Raw genomic sequence first — 23,278 nt, forward strand, 5'->3', positions numbered from 1 at the left:
ATTTTTAGGTGGAACCCCTCGGCGATATTGTTTTCAAGCTTCAGCTCGCTAGCATGGACGGCGAGAGGCATTTAGTTCTTGAAAATATTTTTATTTTGTAAAGAATTTACACGATACGAGACGAGTTAAGTGTAGAGGAAACATGTATATATTTGAATCTTCAGTATACTTACCTTTTTTAGTTCTATCACCAGGAAATTCTTTGTATAATAACAACTCTTATAATTCTAATACTAATTTTTAATTAAATTCCACACTTTTCAATGGAAATGGTACAGTATAAAATAACGCAGTAAAGGATACAGCTCATGTATTAAATTCAGTGTTGGAATTACATGTACAATATACATGTTGAAGTATCGATAAATATTCAATTTTTTAATAATTTTCAAGTACAGTTATCTAGCAAATTGTCGTTTATCGTTTTCATATTTTTTCTTCTGTTGAAAAGTCTTCTTGCGAAGCGGTTGCTTCTCCGAATTTGGATTGTTCATACTTTTAAAATACCCATAACCGCCTCCACCTAATCTTTTCCGTGGTCGCGAGTTCTTGCTTATTCCTACTTCTACCATGAAAACATTGTTAAGGAAATTTAGTACACAAGTCAAATAAATCACAAGGGTATGGAGAATATTACAGCTAAATACAGTATATGTATATATAGTATATGAACTAACACATAATTGTTCTAATATACATCATTTGCAAAAGGATACTCAGGTCCATAGCTGGTGGTACAACAAATCCAAAAGATTTCGCAACTTTTGCCAAGTCCAAAGTTTCAATGTCGAAGATTTGCTTTAAATGGTGAGAATCATATGCTCTTACATATGCTTTAAATGCCTCTTTTGCTGACATATTTAAAAAATAATTTTTAGAAATCAACTTTTCCAGCTGTAACAGGCAGTAATTTAAACAAAATTAATTAATTTTATTGGAAGGTAGACCAGTGTGATTATGTCAATGTAGTGCAATATTTTTATTTTTCAGAGCATTATTCATCGCAATTCGTGAAAAAAATTAAAAACTTACCTGCAATTGAATATCAGCAATCTTATTCCATGAGAAATCAAATTCATTTACTGGCACTTTAGCTTGTTTAAGATAACGAAGAAAACCAAGTTCTTCTGGCCTTAAAATTAATAAAGCATGACCACTGCTTCCTTCTCCTCGAGCTGTTCTACCAACGCGATGAATATATTCCTAAATCGTATTTCATTTTGTTATTTATCACCAAATTAATCATTTCCACAAATTTAAATATTAAATATTTACATGAAACTTTTCTTTTGTTCGATTTGCATCCAATTTTTAAAATATTAGAGGCACATTCTGCCATTTATTCTCTATGCTGAAAAAGTATCGTAATAACCGATATGCTGATAACAATTTACCTTAGGATCATCTGGTGGATCATATTGTACAATCCAATCAACAGCTGGTATATCAAGACCACGCGCGGCTACATCAGTGCAGAGAAGTATACCAGATGTAGCATTACAAAATTGAAAAAATGTTGTTGTTCTTTTTGTTTGTTTTTGTTTCCCCTGTTATTTAATTAAAGAAGTTAATAGAAAACTATATATTTCATTACTAATATTATATACATTTTATATTATAATCGTACATGTATACTTAGTACTGGTAAGTCAATGTAGTTTAGAAGTTCATGATGATATTTAACTGACATGCAAGAACTGAAGAAAACCATAACTTTTTTCTTCCTATTCTTTTTTAAAAAGGTAAATAGAAGTAGGAATCTTTTTTCACTAGGACTAACTACATAACCCTGTTCTAAACCTTCTACTGTTGCTTTATCTTTGTCATCATCAACACCAACATAAACTGGCTCCTTTCTTAAAGCTAAAGTTGTTAACATTTCTATTTTCTTAGTTTGTGTTGCACTAAATAACATTGTTTGCCTTCTTTCTGTAAATGTAGTATATTATATAATAATGTAAACTGTTACTGCCCTTCATTAATTATTTTGTTACATTTGAGATTAGGAAGTTTTACTAACTTGGTAGAATATTAATAATTTGTTTCATTTCTTCTTCAAAACCAATATCTAAAATACGATCTGCTTCATCAATAATGAGGCACTGAAGGTTTTTATACAAAAAATCAGGAGTATTTTGCAAGTGATCTAGTAATCTACCAGGCGTAGCTACAATAATATTAATTCCTTTTGCAAGCTTTTGAGCTTCAGTCTGTCTATTAGCACCACCCATTAGTAAGCCATATGTATGAAAATGATATTTCATCAGTTCCTTCAAGACTCCAAATGTTTGCATGGACAATTCTCGTGTTGGAGATATAATAATACAACCTGTACCTATATATAAGAATATAATAAAATAAATAAAAACACTTCATCTCCATATGTCAGTTACATACCATTGCGGGGCATAAATTTCAATTTATTTATTAGTTCAATGGCTGGTATTAAGAATGCTAAAGTCTTTCCAGATCCTGTTTTTGCAGCACCCACCAAATCTCTACCTTCTAATAAGGGAGGAATAGACTTTGCTTGTATTTCTGTCATGTTTGTAAAACCCATATCTTGTATTGCTTTTAATGTATTTTCACACACTGTTCCTTCTAATACTTTAAAACTTGTATCACTTGATACTGTTAACCCTATTGTAGATCCCGGTACTACAAAATAAAGTTAACTAAACAAATGTATGAAATAATTTAATATTATCTTCTATTATTCTACTTACAATTCATAGCTACATTACTAACATTATGCTCTTCTGACACAGAGTGTTCATGTATAGAAGTGTCATAGGATTTGGTGGCATTATTAACATTTTTATCATCTTTTGTTTTTCTTTTTTTCTCTATAACATAATATAAATACATATCATAACATACATTCTATTCAATGTGTATATTATACAATATATTTAATTTAACTATTATATTATTTTGATATGCAGAATAGAATTAACATTGATTGAACAATTTTCACTGTAAAACTTTAAGTAGTGTAGTAAGTGAGAACAGCTATATATCTCAAAATATATGAAATGTATAGAAAAAAATATTTGAAATAAAGATACACACATTGTATATTTATTAATTTGACCTTGTGTTGATATTGAGGTACCTATGAAGGTCACATTTAAATCTTTAAACAAAAGCTTGTTTCTTTCATTGCATATAATATATATATTAAGTTGCTAAACTGTTTTGACTTACTTTTGACTGGTCCCTCCTCTATGCAATATTGTTCGGCTGCATTTGAAACTTCCACTCCATTTTCGGTAATATTTTCTTCTGAATCCTCAATTGCAGTTTCATTTTCGTTTACTATACAAAGAATTATTAATTAAGATTAATAACAGCATTGAAAAATAAAGTAGAATACAATAATCGGTTCATCACATTGTACATTTACCATCTTGTGCTTGTTGTTCCCGTTCTTTCAATATTTGAAGTTTCCTCTTCTCTCTTTTCTTAATCTTCCGCATCAACACTTTATCAGGCACTGACATTTTTATATAATAAACGAAAATACTCAACTAAATCACATTTCAGCCATGTGGTAACAATCAACATGTGTATCTACCATGTATTATGTATACAACAAAATATCAATGAGATAGAAATACGCAATTAAAATCTTTAGAAGGAGCACTTCTCTGTATATCGCCAGAGGGCTGATCCATCTAGTTACTTTTTCCCAAGTCTTTACTCCTATTTTCAAAATTGTATAAATATGCTAAATTAGCATTTTATTTTAATTATTCACTTTTAAACAAATATTATATAATTCCTAAAACAAGAGGTCATAGAATACTTGTTTTTATGCGATTTTAGAGATGTCTTTCAGATACGAAGTTCAAAATGGCGGCTAACTGATTACACATGGCGTGTGACCATCACTCTGTGTACAGTGTTTCTTAAATATTGTTAAATGCTTAATATATATTAATTAAAATACCATTATACAGAAATCGTATAATATAACACATTTTCTAGAAACTTTTACATACTTTTATTACTATTATTAACATTGTAAGAGAAATCAGATAGGTTAAGGCTTAACCTTCAAACGATTTTAAAAAAGTGCTGCAGATATATAAGAATATATTTGGAAAATTGACTTAAAATCATGAAATAAATGTTAATGCATTATTATTCAATGTAAAAAAAATGAATTTTTTGTCATTAAATCGATCATACAGTTGTGGTACCCCTACTGCAATTAAGAAGAGTGCAAAATTGATTAGAAATGAATTTTTGGATTATTTCAAAAACGATTTGGGACATACTTTCGTTCGATCAAGTCCTGTTCTCCCAATTAATGACCATACAGTTGCATTTGTTAATGCTGGCATGAACCAAGTATGCTAAGATTTTATAATTCTTTAAAATATTAGTCACAAATTTATGACATGATATATTGTTAATTAGACTTTACTTCATAAACGAATTTATTACATTTATTTCATGATAAAAATGCATATGTAAATTTTGTTTTGTAGTTTAAAGGGGTATTGTTAGATTATTATAATCCACCTGCATCAAAAGTTGTGAATTCACAAAAATGTATTAGAATTAGTGGAAAACACAATGACCTAAATATTGTTGGAAATGATACTTATCATCATACATTCTTCGAAATGTTAGGAAATTGGTCTTTTGGAGACTATTTTAAGGTATTCAATCTACATAAAATATTCCAAGTATTTGCATGATTTATACTTTTAAATTTTAGAAAGAAGCTTGTTGTTATGCTTGGGATTTATTAACAAAACATTATGGTATCAATGAAGAATTTTTGTATGTAACATACTTTTCTGGAAACGAGCAATTAGGATTAAAACCAGATCTAGAATGTAAAGATATTTGGTTAAGCATTGGGGTGTCCAAAGATAAAATTTTACCATTTGGGATGCAAGATAATTTTTGGGAAATGGGTGTTTCAGGACCATGTGGTCCTTGTACAGAAATACATGTAGATCATACAAAAGAAATAGTAAATCGATCCATGCAAGTTAACAAGGGTTATACAGATCTCACAGAATTATGGAATATAGTGTTTATACAATATGAACGGTATGTAGTAGCCATTAGAGCCAGCTAAACATAATCAAGATTTAATGAAGATTTGTGTAGAAGTATGGTTGATTGTCTATTTTGCTAGTTCTTTTTATGTAAAAGACAAATAACTAAACCTACAGATAAATCTTCTGTAAACCTTGACCATGTAGTAATCTTCACTTTTATCAATTCAAATGTTAAATTTTTCATATTTTATATTAGATTAACAGATGGCACAATAGTACCATTACCAAAACGTCATGTAGACACAGGCATGGGATTTGAAAGATTGGTTTCATTATTGCAGGGAAAGAAATCAAACTATGACACAGATCTATTCCAACCACTTTTTAAAGCTATTCAGAGATATGTAAATGCACCAGAATATAAAGGGCAATTTTATAATGATGAAAATGCACTTGACATTGGATATAGAATATTAGCAGATCATAGTAGAATGATTACTGTAGCATTAGCAGATGGAGTGATGCCAGAGGAAAAGTAGGTTATTTTATTCATTCTAATCACTGTTATAAGTTATTACAGTAAACAAAATTTTCAGTAACAGGCTTAGAAGGATAATAAGAAAAGCAATTGATATAGGTGAAAAAACATTTAAAAAGCAGGGGATACTTTCAGAACTTTCATATGTTGTAGCAGACAATTTGGGTGATGTATATCCAGAATTACAAAATAATCTTAAAAAGGTAATATGAAATGTCCATACAAGAAATTATATAGTTCATTCTACAATACATTCGTAATTATGGTTCAAATTGCAAATTGCAATTAGGTCCAAAAAATAATAGAATTTGAAGAGAATCTATTTAAAAGATTACGAAATACTTCTGGTAAAGAATGGAAAAAAATGGTTAAAACACATCCTGAATTAGTAGCAGTTACTGATTATACAAGTGCTGGTTTATTAAGTGGTTATAAGTACTTGCAAAGTATACTTAAAGATTCGTAAGTATTAATAAACGAAATCATGATTTGTCCTTGTATGAGTTTAGAAAATACAAACTTTTAAGAATCCTTTACCAATATAGGAAAGAAACCAAAGTATTATCAGGAGATGTTGCTTTTAAATTGTATGATACATATGGTTTAAGTGTGGAGACAATAACTGAACTTGCACAAATTGAATCTTTACATTTTGAAGAAAATAGTTTTCAAAATATATTAAAGAATCGTAGGTGTGAATCTAGGATGGGTTTAGAAAAAAATAATGGAATGGCCATAAAAGCAGCTGTAGAACTACTTAAAAAAAATTCTAAACCAAAAACTAATGACACTTTAAAATATGAGTATGTTTTTGATGGAAATAATTTTCAGTTTCCCACAATTGAGAGTAAAATTGTAGGATTGATTGTAAATGGTAAAAACTCACGTATAATTTATACATGTTTCATGCCAATTAAGTTTTGATTGCATACAAAAAATGCATATAATTAATTACTTTTAGGTAGTTTGATATTAAACAGAGAAAATGAAATTGCGATTAAAGATATATGTTCAAATATTCACGAGAAAATGATTGATACTAATACTAAATTGGATCAAGAAGATGAAATTGGAATTATATTGGATAAAACATTATGTTATTCATTGGAAGGTGGTCAAAAATCAGATAATGGTGTTATTTGTACAAATGACCTCATTTTCAATATAAATAATGTGAATAAAAGTAATGGTTATGTTATACATTTCGGAAAATTTGCACAAATTGATAAAAAGTATGTATTCATTTTAATTTTCAAAACGATCACGCAATTTGTAATAATGAACAAAAAAGAACAAGATTATTTAGAACTTTAATTTTTAGATATTCGGAAAAAAAATTGAAAGTGGGAGACAGTTGTGTTGTGTCTATTAATCCGGAACTTCGAACAGGAACAATGCAACACCATACCGCGGCACATTTATTAAATGCATCTTTAAAGCAAATCATGCAAGCAATTTATCCACGTAATTCTATTATTTACTCACATGCTTTAAAAATGCAATTCAACTCTTTTGGGGAGAAACTCTCGTTAGAACAGTTAAAAAGAATTGAAAATTCTATAAACAGTGTTATACGCGCTGATGTTCCTGTTACGACAAAAATCATGAATTCGCTAGAATTATTAACAGAGGATTTTGTAACATTAATACCAGGAGAAATTTACCCTTACACAGGAATTCGAGTTGTGAATATTGAAACTGATGACTTAAAATCGAAGTAGGTGATTCCGAAAAAAATCTCTATATAGTAAAAATTCTTTTTCCTTGTGTCTACTTTTGACTTTATCTATACCTGATATTACAAATTTCTTTTAGAGAAGCCTGTTGTGGCACACATGTACATAAAACAGGTGTATTGGAACATTTTTGTTTTTTAAGTTATCATTCAAAAGGGGTAGCAAATTTTACTGTTAAAGCAGTTGTAGGATCACCTGCTAGGTCTGCTAAATTGGAAGGTGAAAATATGCAACATAAAATTACCAATTTAGAACATAGATTGAAAGCTAATGAAATTACATATGAAACATTCAAATTAATTAGTCACGAAATTGAAGATGAAATAATTAATAATAAAGAAAATTTAATATCGTATATTATTAAAGAAGAGTGTTTGCTAAAACTACAAGATATAAATAAAAATGCTTGGGTGATTGCAAAAGAAATGGAAAAGTAAGTATTATTTAATATGTTTGTTAGAATGTTCAACAGGTTAATTTATGAATCTACACCCATACATATTATTTTTAAAGGTCTGCTTTGAATGTAGACATATTGGGTGTGACTAATTCAACACCAAATTTCATTGTCCATTGTTTACATGAGAAACCTAAGTATTTGTTACTTCACGAAGTATTATCTCTTTACCCAAATATACCAACATTGATTATTGTATATCACAATGGAGCAGTGAAAGCACGATGTTCTGTACCTCAGGTATGGGGAAAAATAGATTTATCAATATCATTTCGGAATTTCTGTAGACTTTGTTATGTCTTAAATAATTATTCATTTCAGGAAATGATATCTGATACCTTTAATGCACAAACGTGGATGAAAGTAATTCTTGATGTTTTTAATACAGAATACGATTCAGTTAAGGGTTTTAATGCAACCCTGGTTTCTAGTATCAAGACTACAGACATTTCAAGTACATCGTCAAAATACAATTTAATAAACAATGCAATTGAGGCTGCTAAATGTTTTGTATCTATGCATATAAGAAAAATCTGAATTCAATATTTCATTAGAATCAATAGAATCAATATTTCATTATCTTGTTTATATTGATTTTTTATTTTGTAAATAAACACGACGTAAATAATAATTATTTATTTATACGATATAACAAAATAATTACATAATTATGTCCCAATTGTAATAATTAAATATATATTTAAATCTACGATATTTTACTTTCTACATTATTCTTGTAGAAAAGTCTTAGAGCATTCCACTGTGCTGTATGCAATAATATATGGGGTCGTTTTTCTCTCATATAGTCTACTGCTTCCTCTGGAGTCCATTGATTTCTCTACGAAAAATGTTATTTTTAATAAGATCTCTTAAAATGAAAATAATTAAAAAAAATATTGACATTTAAGAAATACAATCTTATGTATTCCGTTATCTAACCATCATTAAATAACATCCAACTAGTGTTGCACTACGTGTTCTTCCTGCTTTGCAGTGGACGTAGACACTTCCACCACGGGAGTTGATTTCGGGACTACGAAATTTATTAATAAACTCTACACCACATTGTAGCTTTTCTTGCGAAGGTGATTGAAAAATATCTGTTGTTGATAATTGCAAAAATTCTACGTTTTTCATACGCCATTCCTAAAAACATATATAAAAAAAAAAGAAAACATTCTTTTTTTAAAATAATCGTACACATCGCTGAAAATTGCGTTCCAAATAGCAGTTTCGTATGTCATACCTTTTCAGTATTTGAAAATAATTGTAATTCATAATCTTCATTCATTGAAATAACACCCTTAATATTTTCCTCAGCAATTAGCTGAAAAATTTCAAACTATTTATTTCCTTGATAACTGACATTCATTTTACGATGTGTATTTTTATTATACTTTATACTTTATTAAATATAAATTTAAAAAGTACGTAATATATAATATTGTACCGTTTAAAAACTTTTTTTTTCTAGTTTAAGATTAGTAACTCCATACCTGATCGGTCATTCTTCGAAATGGTAAAGCACCTAATACAACGACCTCGTCAATTCTATTATACCAATTCCTCGACGAAACTTTTTCCATTAATACATTATAAAGCAGCGATGGATAAAATGTCAATCGCGCGAACATCTTTTCTACAATTGTAGTTCATAAATAAATCTTAGCAACTTTTCCACAATTTCAAGAATTACTAATTGTTGTCTGATACTTGATATAAAGTTAATTACATTTCACAATCATTTTGTGTATGTGTTTAAAATACCGTTTCAAATTTTATTTGTGAAAGTATTCGTGAAAGAACATTGGTCTACTACTTTAGCTGGCAGTCATACTGAGTAAAAGTAACAGGACTTTTAATACACAGGGTGCTCTAAAATTCAAGGCCCACGTATGTGTACATATAAGTTCGTTGACATAAGCAAGCAAAGTGTAAGTGAACGGAATTCAAATTTAGTCATTTAATTATTTTGAAAATCGTTTGTTTTTCTCGCAAGACTGGCGCGTAGAAATCTAAAAAATTTTCATGATTTTCATGAATGTTTTATGAATAAAACTGGATATTAGCAATGAATAAGTCTATAATTGATATAATAAGAAACTATTTAATAATTAATGTTACGAAATAAAACAAAAAATGAACTGATCAATTTTCATATTCTTTGTTCTGTTTCACTTGTCCCCATTATTTACGTTTTAAGAAGATCGTTTAACGCTGTTTCGTTTAGGAACTTATTGAAACGTATCCCCTCCATATTATGAAGAAACTTTATGCTAATTCGTATTATATGAAAATTATAAACAAATCTTGATGATATCAAAATGAGCTTTATTCTCTACATGATATACAATGTTCAAACGTAAAAGTGTTTTAAAAAACAAATAAAATTTAAACTTTTAATTGTTTTTTTCTTTAAACAATTTTTGTATAAATAAGCCTGAGGTTCTATATTGGTGATTTGAGCAACAAAATTATGGCATTTTATTCTAGATCCGTTGGTGTATTCATCAGTACATGAAGAATGATTATAGTTTTTCCTTAAGATGCGATACGTTAGAATAAACATTACCAATGAATCCACTAACTTATTCAGGATGAAATGGTATAATTTTGTTGCTCGAATGATCAATAAATAACTTCGAGTCTTAGAATATACGAACAAATAAATCTAACTAAATTTATCGTAATAAAATTAATCGTATAGTTTAGTATCGTTCGAAAAAAGTGTTTGAAACGTCTCCTCGCAATTCCAGATGTGAAGTTTCTAAAAATTTTCTTTTATTTTCTATAATCACCATTGATGAAAATGTTTGCTCCCATAATTAGGCAAATGACATAAAAGTATTCTCTGTATTGTTTCCAAGTGATGAAAATTGTTTTCCACAGAAGATGGTTTGATTTCTTTATTACTATATTTTTTGTAACACACCCACATACTCGTCGCAGCATACTAGTGTGCCACGTCACACCTGCAGTCTTATATACAAATCTAAACAATTCTAATTAATATTCCAAATGCATAGAACAGAGACACGGTCTTATACAGGGTGTTATCATAAAAAGTGAGACATTTTTAAGATGAATTCTTGATGCTAGTATAAATAGAAAAGTCGTTATTATAAGTATAGTAATACCCATTAGTTTGAGACAAATTTCGTCCATCGGATTGAGACGATGTTCCGCCCACTGCTCACTAAGTCATTTTGTGAACTTTGTGCACTTAATCTCTTTTCTCTTACTATTCACGTTACACTGCCTTGTCTACTTTATCTATAAAATCCAAAGAGATTGTCCAAACCCTTCCCAGAGTTATGTGTTTAAATTCTATATATTTTCCTGAAGAAGCCACTAAATGGAAAAGTTTTAAACCTAGACTAGACCCCACTTCTTAAATTAAGCATTTATCATTTCATTCTATGAGGATCTTTCTTGATACCATGCAACTTTTATTAAAAAAATTGTACCATATAACAACCACTCTACAAGTGACTCAGCTTATATTTATTTATATTACTAACAAAAACGTCATGTATTTTACATGAATGTAATTATACAATACTACATATATATTTCCCTATTTTATACGTACATGTATAATATGGATATTTGCAATAAAATATTGCAGTTTATAAATTTTTAATATTATTTGAAATATACGTGAAAGTATATTCAATTTATAATAACAAATGTAGAATGTAGATTCTTTCATGTTTATACAAAATCTTTTCCTTTTGAAAATTGTTTTATTGGTTTCTGTAATAAATCTTCATCCAAACAATAGCAACCAAATTCTCCTTTTCGAAATGCATAAACAAACTGTTCTGCCGCGAACCTCAAATTTGGTTTCATAATAATTCTCCCATCGTAATTCTTCATTTTTTCAGTTTTATTAAGCTTTGCTGCGATAAATGTAAGAAGATAGTTTATATCATCACATGGTTCTGGCAAGCCTACCTCCTGTACATATTCAAATCGTTTATTTTTATTAAACCAAAATAACAGGTAATCTGCAAGTACTTCTGGTCCTACTAAATGATCTAGCATACAACCAACTAATGCTAACTTAAAACCAGTATCCACATCAATTATTGTAGGAGTTAAAATTCCAGGTGTATCTAATACAAAAATGTCTGGATTTTCAAATACTTTTATACGTGTTGACACAGCACGTGTAACACCGGCAATGCCACCTTCTCGTGCTGCTTTAGGTTTACGAAGATTGTTATTTCGTAATCGATTAATAAGTGAAGATTTTCCAACATTTGGAATACCAATAATCATTATTGCAAAAGAACTCTCTTGTGCTCTATTATGACGATTTGATTGTTTAATTAATGTTTGTGCTAAAGGGAGCAGTTCTTTAGTACCTTTGCATTGTTCCTTTTTAAAATTAGTAAATAATATATTAGACATTCCTTTTTCTTTTAATGTTGCTATTACAGAGTCTTTAAGCCTCATATCTGTTAAGTCCATTTTATTCAATACAAAAATATGAGGCTTAAGTCCAGTTAAAGTTTTACTAAAATCAGCATAATGTCCAGAAAATGGAACTCTTGCATCATGAACTTCTATTATACAATCTACACTTTTCAACGATTGTTGCATTTTTCTCAAGCCCTTGCCCATATGTCCAGGGAACCATCTTAATAAATCTTTTTGTGCTACTCGAAAAGTATCACGAAATTTAGGTATAACGTTACCTCCGGCATTCATCGTATTGAATCGTTTTATAATCTTCATTGACATCGTTCTTGTTGAAATATTTTCTGTAATAATATATTATGTATGAATATATCAAATTAATATGTTATGAAAAGTATGCAATATTAAATACTATTATATTAATTATACCTGCTTAATTTCTTTCCACGGTGTGTTTGTCGAAATAGTAATGTGATAAACAAAACCACATGACTGCGACCGCAGATCTACTATCCCTAGATCGTTAACTTATGTACGATAATGTTGAATGTTTTTAATTCTTTCTAAGTTTTATTGATAAAAATAGAAAAGAACTATATTAGTATAACCAAGTCCCATGTATTTACATGTATCTATAACTGCATTTCAAATCATATAGATTTTAGTACATAGAAATATAGAATTGTAAGTATGCGCGCATGCGTGAAATAAATTTTTGGAAGTAAAACTTTTAGAGCTCGTGTGTGTAATTAGGTATAGTATAGTATTCTAGTCGTCGGTGGACAAAATGGCGACCAACTCACTTGTCGGAAATAGCGTTCTAGTGAATACGCGTTCAGCAGAAAATCCCCTAAAATCCAAAAGTATCATTCGATACTTGCGCAACTGCGATATCTGAGAAATAAATACAAATTTATTAGTTGTATGATTTTTTTCTTATTCGTTGAAAAAATGATTCAGGCTTCAGTATAGAAACATTGCAACACTCTATGCTTTTCAAATTGAATGTCGCGGAAATAAGAGAAAAATGGCGGAACCTGACCTAACCTTGACGTTATTTCGTGACTTTGATTAGAAAGTCTCTACACCCAATTGTAGAGAGCACTAGAGAAGTGATAAGAGTCACTGTATCTAATGACTAAAGAGATTATTTTATTATTATTACATACTATATTATATTATTATTATTCTTTTTGCTTTTGACTTCATCAATCATAGACGAGGGCAAGGTTCATGCTCGTCCCATTTGAGGCTTTTTAACATGAAAACCTGCCCGTTACAAAATCATCTAGTGACTTTTTCGTCGAGTCAGCTAAGAGTGGCAATAACACATAGCTTATCGCTTTCCGTCAAAAGTGTTCAAGGTGGAATTCGTTGACGCCATTTCGTACCTCGTTTCGCTGTAGCGTCACGAAAGTTTCTTCCCTTTTCCTTTAATTTCATTTCGCCACGACGTCGCAACCACATGTAAGTAATAGCATAATTTCATAATAAAATATACGGCATTGAGAAAAACCGTAGGCAATTTTCCAGTTTGAAACACGAAGAAACTCGCATATCGTCAGTTAATAGGGCACGCCAAGGGCCGGTTGTTTTTTAGTGTTTTCTGTGTGTTATATACTCGCATTGTAACATTAGTCCATTATTATTTCATTTTTAACGCTGTTTCATACTTTATGATAATAATAGTCTCGTTTCGTTAAACAAAAGAAATTGTTTTCTTTTTAATTCGTTGAAAATTGATAATTTCTGTGGCCTTCAAGATTATATACGCGTCTTTTTACGTTTATTGAAATGGATATCTACGATTGTTCAATTCTTTCCTTAAGTTATTTCCATTTTGTAGTTTGCAATTATTTTAGTGTTAACATTGTGCAATAGCAGCATTGCTTCTCAATTTTCTGAAAAAAATTGCAACATTGTTTTGTTCGTAGTACAAAGCATGTTTTCACATAATAATAAATTATATGAAATTTTATGTACTTAATAATATTTTTAAAATGCTATAGTTTTATCATTTCAGGAAATTATAAGAAAATGTACATATCTAATTCTCATATATAACCATTACTACCAAAGGTACTAATTTTAAATGCATATGTAAAGACTCCAAATATTTATGATTTGTCTCGTCTTTGTTCGTGAGTCAGTGGTATGTCTTAACATATTAGCAAAGTTAGAGTAATTTAAAAAAAATACTAATGTTGAATAAATAATACAGTAACCAATAGAAAACTATGAGTTTGTGAAAAGGTATATTTTTTAATGAAAAATAATAGTATCAAGTCTATCTTCTTTTTTCACTCTATTATAGGTAATACGAGTCCAAAAGTTTGCATGAAAATTATATAAATGTTAAAAATATCTGTATTCTCAACAACTTGATGCACAAAGGATTTATGTACAATTGGCATAAGAAAGTTACTACTACCATGAATGTGGAACTATACTTATCGATAAAATGTAGTTTACAAATTGTTGGCAATAACCTCAATGCATTTGTAGTAGTATAAACAAGCTTTTTTCAGGCTAATGTACATCAAAATAGTAAGCATTTCTTGGAAGAAAATAACTTTGTAGTATTTATATATTTTCTAATTTGTAGCAATATGAATGTTAATATTAAAATGAATTTATTAAAATGTGAAGTCACAGTTAATGTAAAGTAGTAACTAATAATATTGTTTTTTTTTATTTTCAGAAAATGGTTTCATCCAACCAACCGGTAAGAAAGATGCTAATACTAATACTTGTATTCATTATTTTGTAATATTTAATGATTTGATTATCTTTTTGTCATTAACATTTTCCTGTTTTATATAATGTATTAATATAAGTTAAGCTACATAATTTGTCTGTAGGTATGTAACATGTTCAAAATTTTGTCTTTATATACCCCAGTAAAATATACAAGTAATATATAAATTTGATTACTGATATATATTAAGCTCAATAACATTACATAATCATTATCATGTGATTTTTGTAATAATGGAAACATGTTTGAGCAAGATAAAATCTCAAACAGACACCATACTTTTGACAAACAAGAGTATGATACCATTTTAGAGACACAAAGTTAATATAAATTTATGTTTGTATTTGTATAACTTTGTTTGTAATTATATTTTATATGGTTATATAGACGAATGTAGTAAAGGAATATTACTAATGGCATGTTTCAATTTTACAGAAGAAAACAAAAATATTTGTGGGTCGGTTACCAGAAAATTGTCGCAGCGATGAGTTGCGACAATTATTTTTACGTTTTGGTGAGGTTACGGAATGCGATGTCATGAATCGGTATGGATTTGTCCACATGGCCCGGGAGGAAGATGCAGCTGCAGCAATCAAAGCGCTACACAATTCCAACTTCAAAGGGGCAACAATCAATGTGGAACAGTCTACTGGCAAATCACGCGGTGGAGGAGGAGGACGCAGGGATGGAGAAAGAAGAGCTGGACCAATGAGAGGTGGTAGAGGAGGACGAGACGGTGGTAGAGACGCTCGTCCTGGACCATACAATGATAGAAGAGGTCAGTAAATGTATTTTTATGTATAGAAATGTTTCGACAAATCTAATTTTCTCATTGCTGATGATCATTTCATATGATTTTTCTAATCGAATATACTTAAAGATACACTTATTGTCCTACAAACCCTTATATTAAATAATAATACGTTTCATGCTATGCTTAATTTTATAATGAGCAAGATTAATGCTACAGTTAACGAAAAATTTGCATAGTAAATTGATACAGCATGGCATGAAACACGCAATTGCAATGAGGAATTAATGAATTTAACTAATATATGTGTTTACAATACAGACTAAAAGACCAGCTGGATATGTCTGCATGCTTTACAGTTCTTCCGATCCAACTCGTTGGTTACGATGGATCTGCTGCAGGTGGCGTCGCAACGGGGTACACCGATTACAATCGTGGCGCTGGAGACTTTAGTGGACGTGGAGCAGATTTCGGTACTGGATACACTGATCGCGGAGCGTATGGCCAAAATGTGGGAAATGCGGCTACGGGGTACACATCTACGGCGCCTGGAATGGGAGGAGGATATGGACCAGCAACTGGAGCTGTTGGAGGATATGGACCAACTGGAACAGCCGATTACGGCCGAACCGCAGATTATAGCCGCGCTGCGGAGTTCGGAGCCAGAACAGATTATGGTAATCGTTGTTTTACTTAGAATTATATAACACTCAATTTTGTATTAAAAATGTCTAGTAACTTTTAGTCGTAAATAAATGAAGTTCCACTAGACTACAATGAAAGTGTTATTAGTCTTAACATGAAGATCTATTTTATTTACAGTTGTAGGAGGTGGAATGACTGGGGATTTTAATCGTGGCGCACCTGGTCCTATGGATTATGGACGTACTGATAATTTTGGTGCAAATCGTACAGTTGATTATACACTTACTAGAAGCGAATATGATCGAATAGCAAATGCACCTATGAGAAACGGTAGTGCCCCCCCTGTTCCCACTACTGGGTATGGTACAGGAGGGTACACAGAAGTGGGATATGATGAAAGTCACTGGTAAAGTATTCTGTCTTATTTGATTTTCAGCTTTGAATTTAATTTTATGATTTGGCATTAGTTAATTAGTAATGTTTACGTGTTATTAATTATACTTTACTAATATTATTTACGTATTACTAATTATATTTTACTAATATATCTTAGTTAATATACTTATTAAAATGAATCCAAATATGACATTAAGTCTTCGTTATTTTTACTTCAACTCGGAACGATACATATTGACTTATATTAGGCGGGAAGAAAGTTATACATTTTCTGAATATTCTGAAATATTTTATAATCTTGATAAATTCAAACGTAGCAATTACGAATTGTAACTTAATTTTTATTCTAACCTGTGATGTTTATACTATTTTAATATGTGCAAGTTTATTGTATTTTCAATGAATTACGTTTGAACAACAATTTAGTGCATGATCCAGGATAGAGTAAAAATAAGTTAACATATTCCAATTATGTATAACAGGGGTTATCCGGGCGGGCCTGGGGATATGATGGGTGGGCCCGGGGGGGTAAGTCAGGGAGTTTTCGTGGCCTATGACAGGAGGGATGGTCCCCCTGTTAATGATATGCATCCATTTAACAGGCCAAGCTACAGCACTGGGGCACCTAGTTACAGCACTGGTCCTGGACCACAGGCAGACATGTTTAGTAGAAGACCTGGCAGTGCCGTCCCCAGTGGTGGATATCCACCTGTTGGTGGAGGGTAAGTAAAAATACAAATTTTAATTAAAGAATTGATACCTACGTTATAGATACAAGCTTCATATAACTTATCGTGTTTCATATCAGCCAGAGGTGAAGCTTAAAAATAAACATTACATATTTAAAAACGTCACTATGTTTTTATTGCAATCGCGTTGGTTTCATGGTAATTCCTTCTGAATGAAAAAATAATTTTCGTACAATTTGTACTTATCGAGTAAACTTAAATTTTCTCTTTCAAATATTCAAATGTTTTTAAATTTAAATATCAATTAATTATAAATGAGTATTTTTTGCAGTTATAACCAATATTAAGATTTTCTCTTAAAGAAAAAAAAGGGGGGGCCCTACAAATTTTTAAAATGGAAGGTGGTATCCATCTTTTTGAAGATATAAATCTGACAATAAATGTATATATAATGTTTAATAATATTTATTCACATATTTATTTTTAGAATTAAACTTAATTCGAATCAATTAAAAAATAAATGTCCATTTCTCGTTACAGTTATGCTGAAGGATACGACAGACCAGATGCTTATGTTCCCCCGCGTGGTGGTGGACGGTAAGTTTTATTCTTTCCTTTGATTTTAATATATAACACTTTTTACACAACTGCGTTTTCCAAAGTGACATCACAGCGTTGAAGAGCGATGTTAACTTCTGCGAGTGATCGTTCGTTGATCATGCGACCGCGCTTTTTTTGCGCAATGTACTTCAATCGGTTTAACACTGATCTCAGTGTACTCACGTTTTTATGCGAATCGAAATAGGTTAACAATTTTCTGTAAAAGTATAAGGTGTGACACTTGGTGCGACGGTGAGTATGTTTCTTGAATATAGAAAGCGTGTATTTATGCGTGCAACAGCACGCGATTGATTGCTCTCATCGAAAAAATAAGAGGAAATCATTCTGCGACTTTTCTAATGTTGAGTGTAAAAGAGAATAGAGGTAGTTTATCATTCCGGTTGAATTGTATTGTACTTGGTAAACTGTTTGTTCGCGTCGTTAGTTTTCATTACTTATATATTTTAAAGAAGAATCAATGATTATTAGGTTGCGGGTATTTATGCAAATTCATATTTTCACCGACACAGAAGAAGAATTGAAACTGAAATAAAAGCATGCTTTCATATTTCTATTTGCCATAATATACTATAAACATCCGTAGTCTAATGATTATTAAGTATTTTATGATGAGATACAACAAATAGATATAAAAAATATTTGATTTGAACAGCACAGTTTTTCTCTAGAAGCTACGATTCTAAGATATCAAAGTCATTGAACTTTTTGGTATTTTTACATAACAAGGCAAATGTAATCATTCAAGTAATATTAGTGCAACATTTTTCTGTCTGGTAGGAATTAATGCATTTGGTTACTTAGATTATATTGTAAAGTGTTAGGCAAAAATATGTACGTTAATGAAACTTATGAGAAGCAAATTGGAGTGAAAATTTGGATGGCTAATGAGAAGAGAATTGATTTTAAAAAAGCACCTTACATGTTCATATCTCAGGAAACGAAATTTTTTATAAGATACTATCTCTCTTCTTTTATGTACTCTGCGATAAAAGTCTGCGAATTTAGCGTCTACGTAATTCAAGATTGTTGCGATTAATGAAACGTTAGTTTGGTAAATGATGCCAAATGAACCGTAATGCGTTACGACACACTGCGCCACTGAGCAGCATGTATTCCAGAGAAGCGTGTCATCTGTCCCCGTGGCAATCATCCGTACGTATTTTATTCTTCTTGAAACAAAATCGTGCTGGAGAAATGTGTATTCTGTTTCAAGACGTATAGAAAAAGGAACCCGGGTTGCTAACGAGAATTGCGTTGCGATATTCTTATTGCGTTTGTTGCAAAGAACATTAATCGATCGAGTGGGTAGCAGAAAATTTTCAACAGTTTGTTGACAAATTTTATTTTCGAATGATTAAGTGCGGATCAGAAATATTAACGACCGCTTAAATCGCCTTCAACACGCTTTTGCGACAATAGCGACAAGTGTCTGGATGCGGCGGTAAAATAACTTTAAACATGTGACAACTTTTCAGACCTGGACGTGATCGATGCTTTAATTTATAATGGAAATACGATTCACATTAACATGCATATAAAGCACGAAAAACTTTTAACATGCCTACGTTAAAGTATGCACTATTTTTTAAATGTATTTTAATTTTGTATTGATCAAGTATTAATACAAAATTATTGCATTATTAGTCTTTGATGCGATGTTCGTTACTTTCTAGTCTTTATTTTATTAGATAACACTTGAGATTATTGCAAATGTTTTGTAGCTTTATAATTTTTGACTGTTACACCAGTGTAGTAGTACAGAAATGTGGAAGTATTTTACACTTTTATTTTGAAAACATTGTAACAGTGTAACGTTGTAACATTGTAACGTGTGTATGGTACAGAAAGAGAAAAGAGAAATTATCATCACGAAAACATACAATATTAGTGCTTTACCCAGGTCTGGAAGTTGTGTCATTCGGCAAATGTGTGTTACATGCGTTGCGACAGTAAATACCGAGGAATCAGGTTTCCGTCGTGCATTCAGTATTCGAGCGACAGAATTAAACCGTCGACGGACGAAAAAATTTTCGATTGAATGAATTCGCGCATACCAGTGTTACATCTTATACTTTCCAGCTTCTTGCGCCGCAAGACGATGAAAAAATTAATTCTGCGATTTTTCATTTTTTGACCTTTTAGCTTCCCAGGTCCGGCAGACGCGATGCCACCGAGGTACTAAAAGCGTACTAAAGCAAAAACTAAGCGCATGCGAAAGGCACCCTTAAAAAATGCCTCTTTAGTGGTGGTCGTTCGCTTACGGAATCGAATACCTAGGAACTGCCCTGCGTCCGACAAATACAGAGTCCATACCATTACATACAATACTATGTAAAATGATAGATACGATAGATCTAATGTTTAACACTAACTTAAGGTACGGTAAGGATAAGAAGTATCAATGAGTAACATAATCAGTAATGAAACGCAACTAAGATTGTTTAAAGAAAGAGAAGAAGACGAAGATGAAGAAGAAGAAGATCGAATCCTTCATGAAAATTGTACTGTGAAATCAAGGAATTTTATATGTCGTTCATTTTTTCCAGCAAATAGTGGGTATTCCTTTTGTGCGAGTTGTGTTCATAGTTTTTTCTGATATTTCCTATGTTTTTTCTTTCGTAGTGATACAGCCCAACTTTAAGTGGTGTGGGTTGAATTATGTTTTATCTATCCTTAAATCATATATAATAATTACACTCTAGAATAGATGATTTCGTTATAAGTTTATAATATTTAGATCAACAAGATGGTGACATAGGCTATTAAATAAAAAGTGCTATATAATCTTTTTTTACACGTAAGATCTTGGATAATATTTTAAATGTTCATTAATAAAGCAAAAAAACGTGTTTGCAGAAGTTATCAATGTACCTTGACGGAATGAAAAATAAAATTCAAACGAATACATCTCTTTACGTCTCTTAGCTAAATATTTTAAAGCATATTCACCTTACAATTTACTGGTAAATTGCTTATAATTCATAAAACTTCAGTCCGAATCATATACACGTAATTATTGAAGGTCTTTTCTTTTTGGCATAAAGTGTTGATGATACTTTTATTTGTACTTTCCAAGCAAGAGACTGCTACTCAATCTTCTCTTCATTTAAGTATGCGATGCTGATTAGTCACTAGGTTCTATCCTAGAAGGGGATCATCGAAGACTTTAAATGCAGGATAAAGTAAAATATGATTTACTCAGTCAGGTTATCCTTTGCCGTTCTTCAGCGAACCAACTAGGAATAATCAGCGCGCGTTCAAATGTGGTACACATAATAATTATTTAAATGACGTTATGCACTGCAACATTGCTTTACCTCGTTTTTTCCTTCTTTCATTATTAAATGGGGTATATTAATCAACAGGATCAAGATTAATCGTTTTATAATATTCTTATACTACATTTTACATTGACTATTTTAAATTATTTATCATTATATATGTATTTGCGTTCCACAATTAAAATTATATTAAAATTATATTCTACTTGTCAACTGGAAACTATTTCTATATTTTAATGATACGATGAATGGCGAACCTTCAGTAAAGCAAAATGAAATGCAGAACGTCATTTAGACTTTGATGGAATCTACATGTCTTGTACTCAGACAGCGTAATCTTGAATTGTGCGACGAACCGCGTAAGCGCACCGCACTCTAATCCTGGTGGCATATCAACGTCCGATATTTGAAGAAATGATATCAAGTCGCTTACCTATGCGTGTGGCCTGTAGATGCGACTCTGGTGAATAGTGCAAGCTTCGATATGCGGATAACGTGCTACAAATTGCGTTTGCGCTCAAAGCTGGCGGTGCTTTGAATTTAAACAGAAGGTATGTTCAACGCGTGCGCCCTTTACTCTTTGCTCGTTAAAGGAAAAAAAAATATTATGAAGTAAAAAAAATAGGATGCGCCTCATGCGCATTGTGTCTATATTAATTATTGCGAACACTGAAAATTGACGCTGCAAAACTGCTGAAAAACGTTATAATCGTCGATTGTGAAAATACCGTTGCGAAGATGCTGCGATAGCGATTGCTTTTAGCATTTAATACGCGTCAATTCTAATTCCATCTTTTAATAAGTTAGTTCATCATTCGTTTTTACTTGCGCGAGTGATTTGTTGAAAGTGTCGCAAGTCAAAATTATTTTGTTTATAATAACGCCGACTTGGAATTTCATTTCACGTCTCACAATGTCTCCATAAATATTCTAATTTGTAGTATTTCCTTACGATGGATATCAAGCAATTATTAGTTGTCTCCGATGCCTGCTAATGAAATATGTTTCTAAGTAAACTACAAAGGAGAAATTAGAGTTTTTACTTACAGGAATTAAATGATAGGACAAAGTGAGATATGCAAATATTTCTTAGAAAGTGAAATCAAAATTATTGCGAAATAGTAAATTTGGATAGCTTTTGGTTTTAAGCTGTAATTCCCTGCTACATGGCTGTCGCGTGTGCGCAAGACAGATGCGCGGAAAACACTTACCATTAACTGATACATTAATAAATTTTGCGATATTTGATGATGTTATAACACTATTTTATAATGATGTGTACCATTAGTTATCAATTTATGATATTCTTAATGTGGTACCAATTACTATATATTCGAATTAAAGTAATTCAATAGTTAATTTTCACAAGAGTTCAATAAAGATGTTACGTAATCGTCGATTTTTTAGAGAGTAATAGAGAAACGTATTCTACGCGCGACTTAGTAGTACTAATGATCGCATTAGTAGACATTAAATGAGACAAACTAACAGTTGTATTTTTAACACTATTATAACTTTTAATATGCAATTGGATGGAATTAGAACTAAATACATTTATGCGAATACATTCTTTTACATGAACTAATGATATATAAAAGTACAAAATTTCACTTAGTCTAAGATTTTATAATTATATGTATGCTCATACATATCACAGGCTTTGGAACCATTATGCACAAAATAATACAATTTTTTTAATAGATCACAAGTGGGATGACGACACAATGGACAGTGAGATGAACTCAGATTGCAAGTATGAGTCCTAACAATACGGAGATGTACTTCCTGTACGCAGGTCGGTGGACTTAATCTATTAAGGAAGACATTTGCGGCGTCGTACAAAGAAGAGGAAGCAAAGCACGGAAAATGGATTACAATTGTAGCCACATAGGCTATATAAGCCCATCATTTAGTACAACGGCCCTTAAAGAAATATTCGAACATCTTTATACTAGAGGTT

The 23,278-nt window shown here is 30.9% G+C and overlaps 4 protein-coding genes across 12 annotated transcripts; 2 read left to right on the forward strand and 2 right to left on the reverse strand.

The window, feature by feature from the left end:
* Window positions 1-293: 293 nt before the first annotated feature.
* LOC128891043 (probable ATP-dependent RNA helicase pitchoune) lies at window positions 294-3,616 on the reverse strand. The gene is made up of 10 exons (XM_054150198.1): window positions 3,407-3,616; window positions 3,208-3,318; window positions 2,727-2,846; window positions 2,398-2,658; window positions 2,021-2,335; window positions 1,628-1,929; window positions 1,395-1,547; window positions 1,033-1,203; window positions 717-894; window positions 294-565 (listed from the first exon to the last, which is right to left on the reverse strand). The coding sequence occupies exons 1-10, from the start codon at window positions 3,501-3,503 to the stop codon at window positions 399-401; spliced, it is 1,875 nt and encodes a 624-aa protein (XP_054006173.1). The 5' UTR covers window positions 3,504-3,616; the 3' UTR covers window positions 294-398.
* Window positions 3,617-3,747: 131 nt separating this feature from the next.
* Window positions 3,748-8,225, forward strand: LOC128891042 (alanine--tRNA ligase, mitochondrial). 2 transcript variants are annotated; one of them, XM_054150196.1, is made up of 12 exons: window positions 3,748-4,118; window positions 4,153-4,356; window positions 4,497-4,670; window positions 4,730-5,070; window positions 5,278-5,556; window positions 5,618-5,762; window positions 5,849-6,021; window positions 6,105-6,433; window positions 6,521-6,791; window positions 6,881-7,276; window positions 7,375-7,728; window positions 8,074-8,225. In XM_054150196.1, exons 2-12 carry the CDS (start codon window positions 4,165-4,167, stop codon window positions 8,078-8,080), a joined length of 2,661 nt encoding a protein of 886 aa, XP_054006171.1. In that variant the 5' UTR covers window positions 3,748-4,118; window positions 4,153-4,164; the 3' UTR covers window positions 8,081-8,225. The 2 variants fall into 2 exon arrangements, with proteins under 2 accessions (XP_054006171.1, XP_054006172.1); XM_054150197.1 differs by lacking the exon at window positions 8,074-8,225 and having other exon boundaries at window positions 6,881-7,280; window positions 7,375-7,512.
* A 148-nt stretch (window positions 8,226-8,373) lies between these two features.
* LOC128891046 (phosphatidylglycerophosphatase and protein-tyrosine phosphatase 1) lies at window positions 8,374-12,894 on the reverse strand. Of its 4 annotated transcripts, XM_054150208.1 has the most exons (6): window positions 12,607-12,875; window positions 12,456-12,521; window positions 9,249-9,391; window positions 8,999-9,079; window positions 8,692-8,898; window positions 8,374-8,590 (listed from the first exon to the last, which is right to left on the reverse strand). In XM_054150208.1, the coding sequence occupies exons 2-6, from the start codon at window positions 12,499-12,501 to the stop codon at window positions 8,459-8,461; spliced, it is 609 nt and encodes a 202-aa protein (XP_054006183.1). In that variant the 5' UTR covers window positions 12,502-12,521; window positions 12,607-12,875; the 3' UTR covers window positions 8,374-8,458. The 4 variants fall into 4 exon arrangements, with proteins under 4 accessions (XP_054006183.1, XP_054006184.1, XP_054006182.1 ...); XM_054150209.1 differs by lacking the exons at window positions 12,456-12,521; window positions 12,607-12,875 and adding an exon at window positions 10,685-11,453; XM_054150207.1 differs by lacking the exons at window positions 12,456-12,521; window positions 12,607-12,875 and adding an exon at window positions 10,551-11,453.
* Window positions 12,895-13,527: 633 nt separating this feature from the next.
* On the forward strand, window positions 13,528-23,247 carry LOC128891045 (RNA-binding protein 4-like). 5 transcript variants are annotated; one of them, XM_054150201.1, is made up of 9 exons: window positions 13,528-13,644; window positions 14,879-14,902; window positions 15,371-15,713; window positions 16,046-16,363; window positions 16,509-16,737; window positions 17,330-17,449; window positions 17,957-18,013; window positions 20,180-21,869; window positions 23,020-23,247. In XM_054150201.1, the coding sequence occupies exons 2-8, from the start codon at window positions 14,882-14,884 to the stop codon at window positions 20,217-20,219; spliced, it is 1,128 nt and encodes a 375-aa protein (XP_054006176.1). In that variant the 5' UTR covers window positions 13,528-13,644; window positions 14,879-14,881; the 3' UTR covers window positions 20,220-21,869; window positions 23,020-23,247. The 5 variants fall into 5 exon arrangements, with proteins under 5 accessions (XP_054006176.1, XP_054006178.1, XP_054006179.1 ...); XM_054150203.1 differs by having other exon boundaries at window positions 16,088-16,363; XM_054150204.1 differs by having other exon boundaries at window positions 15,371-15,650.
* The last annotated feature ends 31 nt before the right edge of the window (window positions 23,248-23,278 follow it).

This window comes from Hylaeus anthracinus, unplaced genomic scaffold, assembly GCF_026225885.1.
Source record: "Hylaeus anthracinus isolate JK02 unplaced genomic scaffold, UHH_iyHylAnth1.0_haploid 12001, whole genome shotgun sequence".
NCBI classification, from domain to species: domain Eukaryota; kingdom Metazoa; phylum Arthropoda; class Insecta; order Hymenoptera; family Colletidae; genus Hylaeus; species Hylaeus anthracinus.

What these genes read in the sequence shown, in the direction of transcription:
- LOC128891043 (XM_054150198.1), bottom strand. Translation starts at nt 3,503, where the DNA reads ATGTCAGTGCCTGATAAAGTGTTGATGCGGAAGATTAAGAAAAGAGAG. An exon ending in TACCAGTACTAAGTATACAT is followed by an intron (nt 1,548 to 1,627) that starts GTACGATTATAA and finishes ATTAAATAACAG; the next exon opens with GGGAAACAAAAACAAACAAA. An exon ending in TTGCTGATATTCAATTGCAG is followed by an intron (nt 895 to 1,032) that starts GTAAGTTTTTAA and finishes TGCCTGTTACAG; the next exon opens with CTGGAAAAGTTGATTTCTAA.
- LOC128891042 (XM_054150196.1), top strand. Translation starts at nt 4,165, where the DNA reads ATGAATTTTTTGTCATTAAATCGATCATACAGTTGTGGTACCCCTACT. An exon ending in TACAAAATAATCTTAAAAAG is followed by an intron (nt 5,763 to 5,848) that starts GTAATATGAAAT and finishes AATTGCAATTAG; the next exon opens with GTCCAAAAAATAATAGAATT. An exon ending in TTTGCACAAATTGATAAAAA is followed by an intron (nt 6,792 to 6,880) that starts GTATGTATTCAT and finishes TTTAATTTTTAG; the next exon opens with ATATTCGGAAAAAAAATTGA.
- LOC128891046 (XM_054150206.1), bottom strand. Translation starts at nt 12,501, where the DNA reads ATGTCAATGAAGATTATAAAACGATTCAATACGATGAATGCCGGAGGT.
- LOC128891045 (XM_054150201.1), top strand. Translation starts at nt 14,882, where the DNA reads ATGGTTTCATCCAACCAACCG. An exon ending in TGGTTTCATCCAACCAACCG is followed by an intron (nt 14,903 to 15,370) that starts GTAAGAAAGATG and finishes TCAATTTTACAG; the next exon opens with AAGAAAACAAAAATATTTGT. An exon ending in ACCATACAATGATAGAAGAG is followed by an intron (nt 15,714 to 16,045) that starts GTCAGTAAATGT and finishes CATGCTTTACAG; the next exon opens with TTCTTCCGATCCAACTCGTT.